Consider the following 13,599-nt stretch of genomic DNA (forward strand, 5'->3'; position numbering starts at 1 on the left):
ATGGTGTGGTAGAAAGACGGGAACTATTTCCATTGGTTGGGGAATCCAGGACTGAGCAACATAGTCTAAACATTAGAGCCAGAACTTTCAGGAGTGAGATTAGGAAAATCTTCTCCAGGTAAAGTTGGGAGAAGTTTGAAATTCTCTTCCTCAATTAGCAGTTCATGCTTGATCAATGTTCAGTTTCAATCTGGTATTGATAGATCCTTCCTAACACAAGGTATAAATCAAGGGACAGGAGACAAAGGGTCACAGATCAGCCGTGATCTGATTGCATGGTGGGACAGACTCGACGGGCTAAATGGCCAACTCCTAGAATCATTGAAACTTAGAGCACAGAAGGAGGCCATTCAACCCTTTGTGCTTGTGCTGACTCTTTGAAAGAGCAGTTGTGTTTCGTCCCAAATACCCACTTTCTGTTTGTAACCCTGTAAGTTCCTCTATCCCAAATCCCTGTCAACTCCCTTTTAAAATTCCTGATAGAATCAGGTTCCAGCACCTTTTCAGGTAGAATGTTCCAGATCCTGAGAACTCTCTGTTGGTTTAGAAACTGCTGAACTCGATGTTGAGTGTGGAAGATTATAAGTGGGAGTGGGGCGGAGAATTAAAATGACCAGTGACCGGAAGCTCAGGGTCAAGCTCACAGACTGAACGGAGGTTGTTCCATAAAGTGATCACCCAACCTGTGTTTGGTCTTCCCAATGTCGAGCAGATCACATCGTGAGCAGTGAATACAGTAACTAAACTGCAAGAAGTACAAATAAATCACTGTTTGGTTCCATCTTGCACAACCTTGAGAACAGCCTGAAGAGAGATACTTTACTTGAAGAATAAAGGTTAAAATATAATTACATTGTCTATCTCAGAGTGTAATCCAAGAACAACACCTTGTATTTACAGGAAGGGTTGTGGGGCTGGAGGAGGTTACAGAGAAACTGAGGATCCGGTTGACATTGTCTATCTCACCGATGTCAAATTCATTTTCCATGGTGGCTCTGATCCAATATCCTGACACTGGCTGAGGGCAACATTCAGCAGAATTTATAAAAATGGAACTAGATACAAATGAACTATATCAGTATTTACGGACACCTCGGTTTTATTTATTGTTCCTGCTGCTCCCGATACCCGGCATCTCTTCGCTTGAATCATCACATCGACACTCGGGGCAAATGACTGGGCTGAGGCCTGTCTCAGATAAAAACACGAGGACCACTTGTCACCACAGAATCATAGAAATTGTAGCACAGAGGAGGCAATTCAGCCCATCATGTCTGTACTGGCTGAAAATGAGCAAACCAGTCTAATCCCGCTTCCCAGCTCTTGGTCCATAATCCTGTAGGTTACAGAACATCCAGTGTATATCCCAGTACTTCTTAAATCTGTGTATTTCTGCCTCCACCACCCTTTCAGTCAGTGAGTTCCAAGACCCACCACCCTCTGGATAAAAGCATTATTGAACTCCCCTCTAATCCTTCCACTAATTACTTTAAATCTCTATCCTCTTGGTTCTGACCTCTGTAAATGAAATGGGTCCTTCCTATCTGGGACCCTCATAATTTTTACACCTCAATTAAATCTCCCCTCTTCCTCCCCTGTCCCAAAGAAAACAACCCCAGCCTCTCCAATCTTTCCTCAGAGTTAAAATTATCCAGCCCTGCCAACATCCAGGTAAATCTCTTCTGCGCCCACTCTAGTGTGATCACATCCTTCTTGTAATGTGCTGACTACAACTGGACTCAGTACTCTAGCTGTGCTCTAACTAGTGTTTTTTTTATAGTTCTAGAATAACTGCGCTCTCACCTTCCATTAACTTCAATGTGATGGAAACTGACAGCTGGAATCTGTCAGCATTTGAAAGATATTTACAAATGATTCAAGGGTTTCTTACAGTTGGGATCTTTCTCTGTTCTGTCCATTCGAGGTGTTCGATAACAGAGTTTCTCCTGTGAATATCGAGCTGGAGTTTTGGGCTGTGATATTTTTCCTTGTTCATCTTGTTGACTCTAAATGGTGAATCTTGTGGATTCAGACACCAGATAAGCTCACAACAGATTGTCTCACGCTGACTTTATTAACAGCACCTCAGTAATACAGACAGGGTATTGTTCCCCGATCCAGAGAACAGGGATATTGTTGGGGTAGACTCCTTGTTGTTCGAGTGCCCAAACTGTAAATGATTTAATCATTTCCTGTGGGTCCTCTCCTGACTGAAGATTTCGGTGTGGGATCGACAAGGCCATCCACAGAACTGACCGTTCATATTGTTGTTGGTGGTGCTTGGGTTAACTTCTGCAGCTGTGCCACCTCTGACCTTCCTGTGGGCATGTCGGATGTTGAGTTTGGTGTAGATGGTCCTTGAAACACGCTGAAGCAAATTTCAGTGCTTGCCTCCACATATACACTCATAGAGCACAGGAGAAGGCCATTCGGCCCATTGTGTCCACGCTGCTCACAAAGTTCTGGCTACACTAATCCCATTATCCAGTGCTTGGCCCATAGCCCTGGAGGCTAAGGCATTGCAAGTGAATATTTAAATACTTCTAAAATGTTAGAAGCATTTCTGACTCAACCACCCAAATCATTTACACCCTTTCAGGCAGTGAGTTCTAGACTCCCACCACCCTCTTGGTGAAAAAACAATTCTCCTGAACTCCCCTCTTAGCCTTCAACCTCTTACCTTAAATCTATGCCCCCCGGGTTATTGACCCCTCTACTAATGGAAAAAGTGCCTTCCTATCCACCCAACTATGCCCCTCATTATCTTATACACCACTATCAGGTCCCCTTCGCTGCTCTAGGGAAAACAACCCCAGCCTATCCAATCTTTCCTCATAGCTCAGACTCTCCAGCCCTGGCAGTATCCTGGTAAATCTCCTCTGCACCCTCTCCAGTGCAATCACATCCTTCCTATAATGTAGAGACCAGAACTCGGCTGGACGACTGCAGTGTTTTCCAAGGAGAGACGGTCTGCAATGCAGGAGTTTGTGAGGCTTCTTTTTTAGGGTGTCCTTGTATCGGTTGTACTGACCACCTTGATGTTGTTTGCCCTGAGACAGTTCCCCATGGAAGATCAGCTTGGGATTTCTGTGATTGTCCATGTGGGAACATGGCCTGGCCATCGGAGCTGAATTTTCTGGAGGGTGGTCTCCAAGCTGTTGAACCCAGCGTGATGGAGAACCTCGTTGTTTGTGATTTTTGTCCTGCCATCTAATTCTCAGGATGGACCTCGGGTGTCTTTGCTGGAAGTGTTCCAGAGCTTTGATGTGGCTCCAAGAGCAGACCCAGGATTCTGCTCCATACAGCAGGGTGGTCAGGACAATGGCCTGGTAAAGTTTGATTTTAGTTTTCAGTTTAATGCCATGCTGCTTCCAGACAGATAATACCATGGATTTGGACTAGACTGCACAGGAGTTCAAGGGATATACAGCAGAGAACCAGGCCATTCAGCCCAATCAGTCCATGCTGGTGTTTACGCTCCACTCGAGCCTCCTCCCATTTTTTCCAGTCTAAATCTACCAATGTAATCATCTATTCCCTTCTTTCTCCATTTCCCCCTGAAATGCACCTATTTTATTCACTTCCTGATGCAAATTCTATGCAATTCACCCCTGTCCCTAGAGGATGGATCTTTGGCCCAGTGGGCTAGTGGAAGGGAGGGAAGCAGCAGAGGCAGCTGATCGGATTGTCTCAATCTTAGTGACAAAGAAGCTCCATGAGCTCCTCACACTTGTTGGAGGTGAGGATGGAGGTGACAGGGGAGAGGCAGAGTCCTTCAAAAGGAAATAACTTGTGTTAAAGGTACTAAAAAGACTCAATACACTGTATTTAACACACAGCACTTCAAAAATACAAATGGCCCCCTGTAACTGGGCTGGGGTTTATGAAGATCAACAGAAACCGACCCCAATGAACATAGTTCAGTCCTGGATTTGATTATCAGCAAATCCCAATCACTGTCGTTACTTGTGAACGTGTTGGTGCCTCAGCAGGTTGGATGATCGAGTGAATCTCATCCCACACTCCGTACAGCTGAACGGTCTCTCCCCAGTGTGAATTCTCTGGTGTACCGTAAGGTCAGATGACCATCTGAACCCAGTCCCACAGTGAGAGCACCTGAATGGTCTCTCGTCAGTGTGAACACGTTGATGGGACATCAGGTTCCCGGAACTTTTGAAGCACTTCCCGCAGTCTGGGCATTTAAAAGTTTTCTCCCCAGTGTGAACTCGCTGGTGTTTCAGCAGGATGGATGGATCAATGAATCCCTTACCACACTCGGAGCAGCTGAATGGTCTCTCCCCAGTTTGTATTCGCTGGTGTCTCTGCAGGCTGGATAACTGAGTGAATCTCTTCCCACACTCTGAGCAGGTGAAGGGTATTTCTCCAGTGTGAGTTTGTTGGTGTCTCAGCAGGTTAGATACACTGATGAATCCCTTCCCACACTCAGAGCAGTTGAAAGGCCTCTCCCCAGTGTGAATTCGCTGATGTGTCAGGAGGTGGTGTAACTGAGTGAAGCACTTCCCACACTCGGAGCAGGTGAACGGTCTCTCCCCATGGTGAATTCGTTGATGTGTCAGGAGGTGGTGTAACTGAGTGAATCCCTTCTCACACTCGGAGCAGGTGAACGGTCTCTCCCCGTTGTGAACTCGCTGCTGTCTCAGCAGGGAGGATAACTGAGTAAATCCCTTCCCGCACTCGGAGCAGGTGAACGGTCTCTCCCCAGTGTGACTGCGTCGATGAGTTTCCAGGTCACGCTCCCACTATCAAAGGTAAACTAACCATTGCCTTGGGTGGTAACTGCTCCAAATTAGAACATAACAAACAGGAGCAGGGATTGACCATTTTGCACCTCGAGCACCTCATCGTGTCAGAGAGTCAGAGCTAAGGGGAGGCCATTCAGCCCGGGTCATAGGAACAAAGGACTCAGGGGCAGGAGTAGGCCATTCAGCTCCTTGACCCTGCTTCACCATTCATTGAGGTCATGGCTGATCTGGTTGTGGCCTCAACTCCACTTTCCTGTCTGCCCCCCATAACCTTCGACCCCCTTGTCTATAAAAAATCTGTCTAATTCAGCCTTGTGTAAATTCAATGACCAAACCTCTGATGAAAATAAGTCCGCAGGCTAATGACCCACTGAGAAAAAAAATCTCCTTAACTCCATCGGAAAAGGGAGATCTCTTCCTCTTCTGGAAACTAACTAACCTGCATTTCCCCGCGTTTTCCCCGGAGACGTGCATTTTCTGTCCAATTCTCCTTTGAAATCCGTGATTGAATCTGCCTCCCCCACACTCTCAGGTAGTGCATTCCAGATCCTAACCACTCGCTGTGTAACAGAGAAACCCCTTTAGAATTATTGGCTTCGGGACAATCATAATACTTGGTAACAGAAAAGCACTGAGAGGCTCGAAGGGAGACGGCAACAGTTGTAGGGGAGCTGGTTCCTGGGGACATGGATGTGTCTGCAGTGGGTGGGATCAGACTGTTTCCATGTATCCACAATGAATGTCCCACCCTTTATTTGGGAAGAGTAAAACTGATAGGGAATAATTGTCATTGCTTTTCAGCAATCTGAAGCTTTCACTCGCTGAGCCATTGGTTTAGGATACCTTACAGAGCGCAGGTACTTTTATTAAGTCTCTGTGGCGCAATTGGTCAGCGTGTTCGGCTGTTAACTGAAAGGTTGGTGGTTCGAGACCACCCAGGGACGAAACTGCCACTGTTTTCTCCCCATCATCACTCATTAACGCTCTGCTTTGTTCTGGGGCCCTGAAACCACAAAAAAATCCCCCACCCTCACGTTGAAAACTCGGCTGTCGCCCATTGAGTTCCCACACCAAGCTCTGTTTATGGATATTCATTTCAGATATAACAAAGAATATGAACGATCATGTACCCCCATCTAAATCAATAGAGATCTATGAGGCTATTGGTTGAAACAAACACATCAATTAATCGCCTCTTCCTTAGCTCCACGGTGAGTGAGACAGGAAAAAGTAACAATATTCCAGCCCCACACTCTCCAATCACCCGCTGCCAGTGGAAACATCTTATTTTGCTGAATGTTATCTTCAGAAATGGTGGAGAGCGAATCTAATGTGGCTGCAAGATCCAGCATTCAGTTCATATTCAACAACAAACAGGAATGGGAGTGATGCAACTTCTCCACACAACTGGGAGATAATGTTTTTCCCTTGCATTGAGATAACCACTGCACTACAGAAACAATGGGCAGAACCACAGGGACTGACTTAGAATGTCAAACCGTGCAGCCTTACTGCACTTCCAAACCCTGTTTTGTGGAAGTACAATTCAGCTGAAAAACATAACCATGCGGCAGAAAAAATGACCTGACATTAGAATCATAAAATGACAGAGCACATCAGCAGGTCATTCAACACTTCACACATGTGTGAACTATCTCACTGCAATTCGTCTCATTTATTGTCTCTTTCTCATAAACGTACCTTTTGGAGAAATTTATTCAAAGCCTGGGGAAGTGCCAATGTCACATGGCTGTGAGATAATGTATTCGGCTATTATTTGCCAACAAGCGGGAATTGTGCAACTTCTCACAATTAGATGATCCAGTTTTGATAATATTTTTGCCAGTTTTCGAGCTGGCGACCTTGCACATGTGAAGCGAATGTGATAATCACTATTTGTTTCTTTATTCATTTATGGGATGTGGGCATTGCTGGCTAGGTCACTACACCACAGAAACAATTTGCGAGAAAAAGTCAAAGGGACTTGTATTGAATTTCAAACTGTGTAGACCTGCTGCACTGCAAGATCCTGTTTTACAGGAATAGAACTGGGGTGGGACATTTTGGAATGCTGCAGAGAAATTGATCTAATTGTAAACTGACACAGCTCATCAGGTGGTCATTCGACCCATCGGGTGTGTGCTTTCTTCAAAGAGCTATCCACTTAGTTCCAATATCATTCTCTTCCTTCTTAAAGCTGCAGGTTTTTTTTCCATTTCAAATAAGTACCCAATCCCCTTTTGAAAACTTTGAGTTAAGAAAACTAATGCTGAAGGAGGTGCAGGAGCTTCTGCAGTGTCCATGCTCAGTGTGTGAAAATTAACAAAGCTTCCCTGACTCAGTGACACGGAGAGTTGGACTGGGGATTCATGTGTTGTCTTCGAAATAAAAATAAATATTTATTTGTGCAATTGACATCACATTGAATATTTGAAAGAAGTTCATTCTGACCAAGCATCTCCTCATTTTTCTCAGTCGATATATACAATCTAACTCCCCGTGCTAGACAACCTGTGACAGAGGCTGTTATAGAAAAGAGGGAAAGTTTTGCTGCAGCTATACAAAGCCCTGGTTAGATCACACCTGGAGAACTGTGTATAGTTCTGGGAACCGCACCTTATAAAAGGATTAATATTGGTCTTGGAAACAGGGCAGTGCTGATCCAGCAGAATGTCAGTTCTGGAATGTAAGTGGACATTCTCCCCGCCGTAAATTGAGGTCATCCAAAACTGCTTCCTGTGTCTTCATTCACAGCAAGTCCCAATCCTCTCTCACTCCTCTGCTCGCTGACCCACATTGGCTCCCGGTCAAATAATGTATCTACTTCAAAATTTCCTATCCTTGAGTTCAATTCCCTCCTCGTTCTTGCCCCTCCATATCCCTGTGATCTCCTCGAACCCCACAACCTCTGAGATGCCTGTGCTCCTTTAATTCTGGCCTCTTGTACATTCTGAATCAGAATCGCTCCACCATTGGTGACCGTGGTTTCATTTAACGAGGCCCCAAGCTCTGGAATTCCCTCTCTAAACCTCTCCACCTCTACCACACTTTCGTCCTTTAAGATTCTTCTTAAAACCTACCTCTCTGACCAAGCTTTTGGTCACCTGGCCTAACATCTCCTTATGTGTGTCAGTGTCAGACTGTTTTATATAATGACTCTGTGAGCCATCTTTGGAGGTTTCATTAAAGGCACTATCTAAATATAAGCTGTTATTGTAATGGGACACGCAGAGAACAAGAAAAGTTCCTCTTGTACCTTTCACCCTGATATTTTTTGATCTGAGGTTGCACAACTAATGTGAATAAAGTTTGTTCTGTTCAAAATGTGTCCATTCCCTTGGGGAACTGAACAACATTGACACTCACACAGACGAACGGATAGAAGAAACCATGGGATTGTTTGCCTGTTTTTGATGTTGTTTATCCAATAATTAATTCCACGGGAATCTTATCAAAATCAGGAATGATGAGAACTGGAACCAGTAGGATTTGTACCTCTGTGAGGAGACCCCGTAGGATTCCAACTCTATCCCCTTATCCACTCCGCCGTGAACACCAGACCGACACTGACATCACTGCTGTTTGAAAAAGTCACAGACGGATACATCAGATGGTCATTCACTTGCCGACCCTCTGGTAGAGCAACTCAGCAACAATTCCACATCCCACCTTACCCCATATTTCTATCGTCTCCTCGTTCTTCCTGTCAGAATACAAGGACACACACTGAATATGAGGTGATATCTGCTTGTCCATCTGGGGCTGCTAAATATTTGGCAGTGGTGGGATTCGAACCCACGCTTCCATAGAGACTGAAGCCTTAATCCAGCGGTTTAGAACGCTCGGCCACGCTACCACCACGTCCCTGATTTTGTTAATCATTTCCTTCACTGGTGTTGAAATAGAACAAAAGCAACGGAGTCGGAATTGACCATTCGGAACCTGGAGCCAGCTCCGTCAGTTAATCAGATCATCCTGCACTTTGTGACAAACATAAATCATCTCCACTCAAAAACACAATGAGCTGCAGTGAAGGGCTGGCACAATTTAAACTGTCATTCAACTGGTCTGGTTCCGAATCTCCTGCTAGAAATGAGAAGAAAACTTCTCACTGAATTCACTCCGGGTCTTGGCACAAGGTAACAAAGTACATTTCGATAGAATGGGTTATAATATGGCAGAATAACCGGGAAAGAGCATTCGTGGTATTGGGGAACATAAAGTTATGGAAAGTTACCGGAAAGAAAGAGGCCATTCGGCCTGCCGTGCTGCTGTCAAACAGCAGTTGTGATTGATTGATCAGGAGTGGTCAATTACTCTTCCATTTCACACTGCGAATTTAGGGAATGTTTGCAGATGAACAGAAATAAGAAACACGGGCTATTTGGATGGTTTTTATTCCAAGTAACCGATAATTAATTCTGCAGACCGTCAGTTAAAATCACTTGGCCACAACTACTTAGTAAAATTGATATGTTGTTTGTATAACACAATAGAATGGATACAGAGAGTAACAGAGAAAAAAGACTTTCAGTCCCTGCCATTAACCCAACTTAGACTGTCTCTCCCCATCCTCCAAACCAAAATGCAACACTGCACAGATCAGCAGTCCCCCAGCCACACGGAGGATTTTTTGAAAGTGTCTCAAAAACAAACCACCAGAAAGTTTAACAACCGCGGGAGTGGAGCCCAAATCACAGGCACCTCGATCAGCACCTTGGTCCACTCGGCCACTCAACCACAGTCAGAGCAGAAACAATCATTACCTTGACTGGCATTGGCACTGAATTAGAATATGCAAAATTATGATCAGGAATAGGCCATTCGGCCCCTCGAGCATTCTCAGCTACTTAATAAGATCATGTGAAATCTTCAATCATCCTCCGCTTTGTAACATCTGGACATTTAGTAGCTGAACATTCTCCACTCAAAAATAAACAGAAATAAATATCCTATTGCATCTTTGAAATCTGCTCTGTTTTTTTTCCATCTGGACCATCTTAATATGAAGCCGCAGAACTAAGGTGAATAATGTTTGGATGGTAAAAACTAGGAGCTGAACCACATTGACACACACAGAGGAACACAAACAGAGAGTGACAGAGGACAAGGGTTTGTCTCTAAGGAGAGACAAACACCCAGAAAGCAAGCATCACACCAACCTGGCTTCGTTTTTGTTCAATTTCCAACTGCAAGTTTCGTGAATGAACAGAAATTGGAAAACTCCCGAGCGTTTGGATCGATTTGATTCAATGTAACCGATAATTAACTCTGTAGACACAGAGTTAAAACCAGGAATAATGAGAAATGGGAAACCCCAATGGATTTGGGCTCCATCGCCTTAAACACTCGGCCACGACCACTGGCCCTGTGCACAGGATGATGTTGTTAGTATAAAATCATATATGGCTGCAGCAGAGAAGGAGGACATTGGGCCCACCTTGTCCATGCCGGCTCTGTGGGAGAGCAACTTAACGAATTCCATTAACCCGCCTTTTTCCTCACAGCAATTTATATTGATTCTGTCAATTTGAGCTGGTACTTGTTCGACCTGCTGTTCAAGCTGCTCATGTACAACTTTCAATTTCCAAAACCTACCAACCTCATCACTGCATCTCCTGTGAAACCGAAAAGGGGACACAAGGCAGAAATTCATCACTGATGAGAGGGGATCTAATTGAGGTATATAAGATGCTAAAGGGGAAGGACAAAGTAGACGTGGAGCGGATGTTTCCCCTTCTGGGGCGTTCCAGAACGAGAGGCCATAGCTTTAGGCTAAGGGGTGGTAGATTTAAATCAGAAATGAGGAGGAATTACTTTTCTTAAGGGGTTGTGTGCAGTGGACGCCGGAACGCTGAATAAATTTAAGGAGGAGATAGACAGATTTTGAATTAGTAATGGGTTGAAAGGTTATGGGGAGAGGGCTGGAAATTGGAGTTGAGGCCGAAATGAGATCAGGCATGATCGTATTGAATGGCAAGGCAGGCTCGAGGGGCTGAATTGCCAACTGCTGCTCCTAGTTCTTATTTTCTAATCTAATGTACATAACAGGCTGATGATAACAGTGCCTGTTTTAAACAACGAGAGACAGTGAAGGATTGGCACCGATAAAAGTGTCCTTCAACTAGCCTGGTTCAAAATCTCATTCGAGAAATGACAAGAAAACACACTGAATTTGCTCTATGTCTTGACTTCAAATGAACAGGATACAAGGTAAGAAAATATATTTCGCTGGATTGGGTTATAAAATGGCAGAATGAGCGTGAAAAAACAACCATGCTGTTGGGAAATATAAATTTATAGGAAGTTACACTTCTCGGTTTGGCGTGCTGCTTTGAGATAGTGGCTGTGATTGTTTGATCAGGAGTGATATTTCTGCCGGTTTGAACATCAAGCAGAAAAACTTATCCCTTTACCACCCACATTTAGCCTTGCAGCGTCATCCCTTTAGTCAGTTTATTCCTTGTGCCTTGCATCTTATCACTGTCCATCAGTAACAGAAACGGAATGAGGACAACTGCAATTATTGTGGCAACAACTGAAACTTCAGCTTGTTAATACCAGCTTTAGGGTATCTTGCAACTCAACTTGGTACATATTCCTGTGGTGTAATTAGTTACTACATGTAACAATTGTATGAGAGGACGGAAGATCGATAACAGCCAAATATTTTCTCTTTTTACCCCCTTGGATATTGGCTGCCACACAGTTCCAGGCTTTTATATGTGTTCTTTCACTGCCAGAAAATATTCCCTAAAATTTGCCAATGCTGCTGTTATCCATTAACTCTTCAGCTAAAAAAATCTTGTTTTTTTCCCCCCCAAATGGGACATGGAGAAAACGTGGTTGTGACGATACAAACCCGCGTTCAAATTCAGAAATGAGGAAGTATAGTTTAGTTCATAGACTGAAGAATCTGAGGTTGTTCTTCTTAAAGCTGAGAAGGAAAAACAGGAATTGTGATTGAGCTGATTAAAATCATGAAAGGTTCAGTTAGAGAAATTAAAGAGAAACTGCTTCAAATGGATGAAGGGTCGATAACCAGATGGCACCGATTTAAGATGAGTATCCGAAGTACCAGAGGCAATAAGATGTTTTATTTAAAATTGAAAGTGATTTATTGGAAATCACTGCCTAATGGAATGATGCAAACAGAGTGAATTGCAGCCTTGAAGGAAGACGAGAAGGAGGAAAATCTGCAGCATTGTGGGGAAAGGGTGAGGATGTGGGACTGGTTGCATTGCCCTTGCAGACACAGTGGGTCAAGCCGCCTTCTGTGTGGGGAAAGGGTGGGGAAGTGGGACTGGTTGCACAGCTCTTGCAGACACAGTGGGTCAAACCGCCTTCTGTGTGGGGAAAAGGTGGGGAAGTGGGACTGGTTGCACAGCTCTTGCAGACACAGTGGGTCAAACCGCCTTCTGTGTGGGGAAAGGGTGGGGAAGTGGGACTGGTTGCACAGCTCTTGCAGACACAGTGGGTCAAACCGCCTTCTGTGTGGGGAAAGGGTGCGGATGCGGGACTGGTTGCACAGCTCTTGCAGGCACAGTGGGTCAAGCCGCATTCTGTGTGGGGAAAAGGTGCGGATGCGGGACTGGTTACACAGCTCTTGCAGACACAATGGGTCAAACCGCCTTCTGTGTGAGGAAAGGGTGGGGAACTGGGACTGGTTGCTCTGCCCTTTTAGGCACAGTGGGTCAAACCATCTGCTCCTTTGTTGTACTTTCCTGTGACTCCGCAATTTGACTCACTTCTGAAAAATGGATCAGACCATTTCAGAAAGTTAGAGTCAATTCACTATTAAGCTCTCATCTCACGTTCATCCTTCATTCACTTTCAGCTTCCGAGGCTCCAAGTGATAGAATTCACTCCCTCAAACTCTCCACCTCTGTCCACTCTCTCTCCACTCCTTTAAGATGCTCCTTAAATCTTACCCCTTTTACCACGTTCCTGGCCACCCATCCTAATATCTCCTTCTGGGTGGGTCACGATCAAACTTTGGGAATGCTCCTGTGAATTGCTTTGCGATGTTTTATTGGATTAAATGTCAATCAGTGAAAATTGTTGTTGTTCAGCTCCACACGGCAGGAATGTAGCTGAGGGGACAGAAAGGATCCAGCTCAGTCAGTGGCATTCTGCCTCGTGTGTGGAAGTACAGCCAGGGAGAGATACTTGAACATTTGGGCTCTATTCCTGAGCTGGATGAGTTGTTTTCTCCATGGAGACTATGAAATGTAGTGACAGAGTCAATGATGGAAGCAGAGACCAGGGCAACATAGAAGAACATGTTAAAAAGGTGATGGAATGGCAAGGGGAGAAAGAGCGTGGCAGATTAGCGGGTCTGTGAGATTAGGACAAATTCTTTTGGGAATCTAAACATAGACTTGTTGGAGGTGACAGTCTGTTTCTGTTTGGTAATATTTCTGAAACTTTTAGATGTCAAAAACGCATCAATGGATAAAAGGCAGCATGAAATATTGGGTACAGTAGATGAAGCTTCACTAATAAATTCGCCTCCCACTATTGTGAGAACCCATTTATCATTCACATCATTGGGACAGACTTTGGTAAACTGAGATGTCATGGGAATGTGTTAATTATTAATGTCACCCATGGTGATTCCAGGTTAAATTACCACCAGGAAATCAGTTACTTAGCACATTTTTTCTAGTTCTTATTTAATTTATTTTGCTTATCTTATTTATTGTTATTTATCAGTCACATGTAGGCCAGATCAGGTGAGGATGGCAAATTTCCTTCCCTAAAGACATAAGTAATCAGATGTGTTTTTACGAAAACTGATGATAGTCTCATTGCTTGTGATTACAGATTTATTAAC

General features: G+C 44.3%; 2 protein-coding genes and 1 non-coding gene across 3 annotated transcripts in view; 2 read left to right on the forward strand and 1 right to left on the reverse strand.

Moving 5' to 3' along the window:
• The window catches only part of LOC144673226 (uncharacterized), a 91,158-nt gene that overhangs the window by 14,473 nt on the left and 63,086 nt on the right, over nt 1-13,599 (forward strand).
• LOC144673217 (uncharacterized) lies at nt 3,963-5,208 on the reverse strand. The gene is made up of 2 exons (XM_078535162.1): nt 5,203-5,208; nt 3,963-4,760 (listed from the first exon to the last, which is right to left on the reverse strand). The coding sequence occupies exons 1-2, from the start codon at nt 5,206-5,208 to the stop codon at nt 3,963-3,965; spliced, it is 804 nt and encodes a 267-aa protein (XP_078391288.1).
• On the forward strand, nt 5,634-5,707 carry trnan-guu (transfer RNA asparagine (anticodon GUU)). The gene has a single exon. It is a non-coding gene; the product is annotated as a tRNA-Asn (tRNA).

This window comes from Cetorhinus maximus, unplaced genomic scaffold, assembly GCF_964194155.1.
Source record: "Cetorhinus maximus unplaced genomic scaffold, sCetMax3.hap1.1 HAP1_SCAFFOLD_316, whole genome shotgun sequence".
Classification (NCBI taxonomy): Eukaryota; Metazoa; Chordata; class Chondrichthyes; order Lamniformes; family Cetorhinidae; genus Cetorhinus; species Cetorhinus maximus.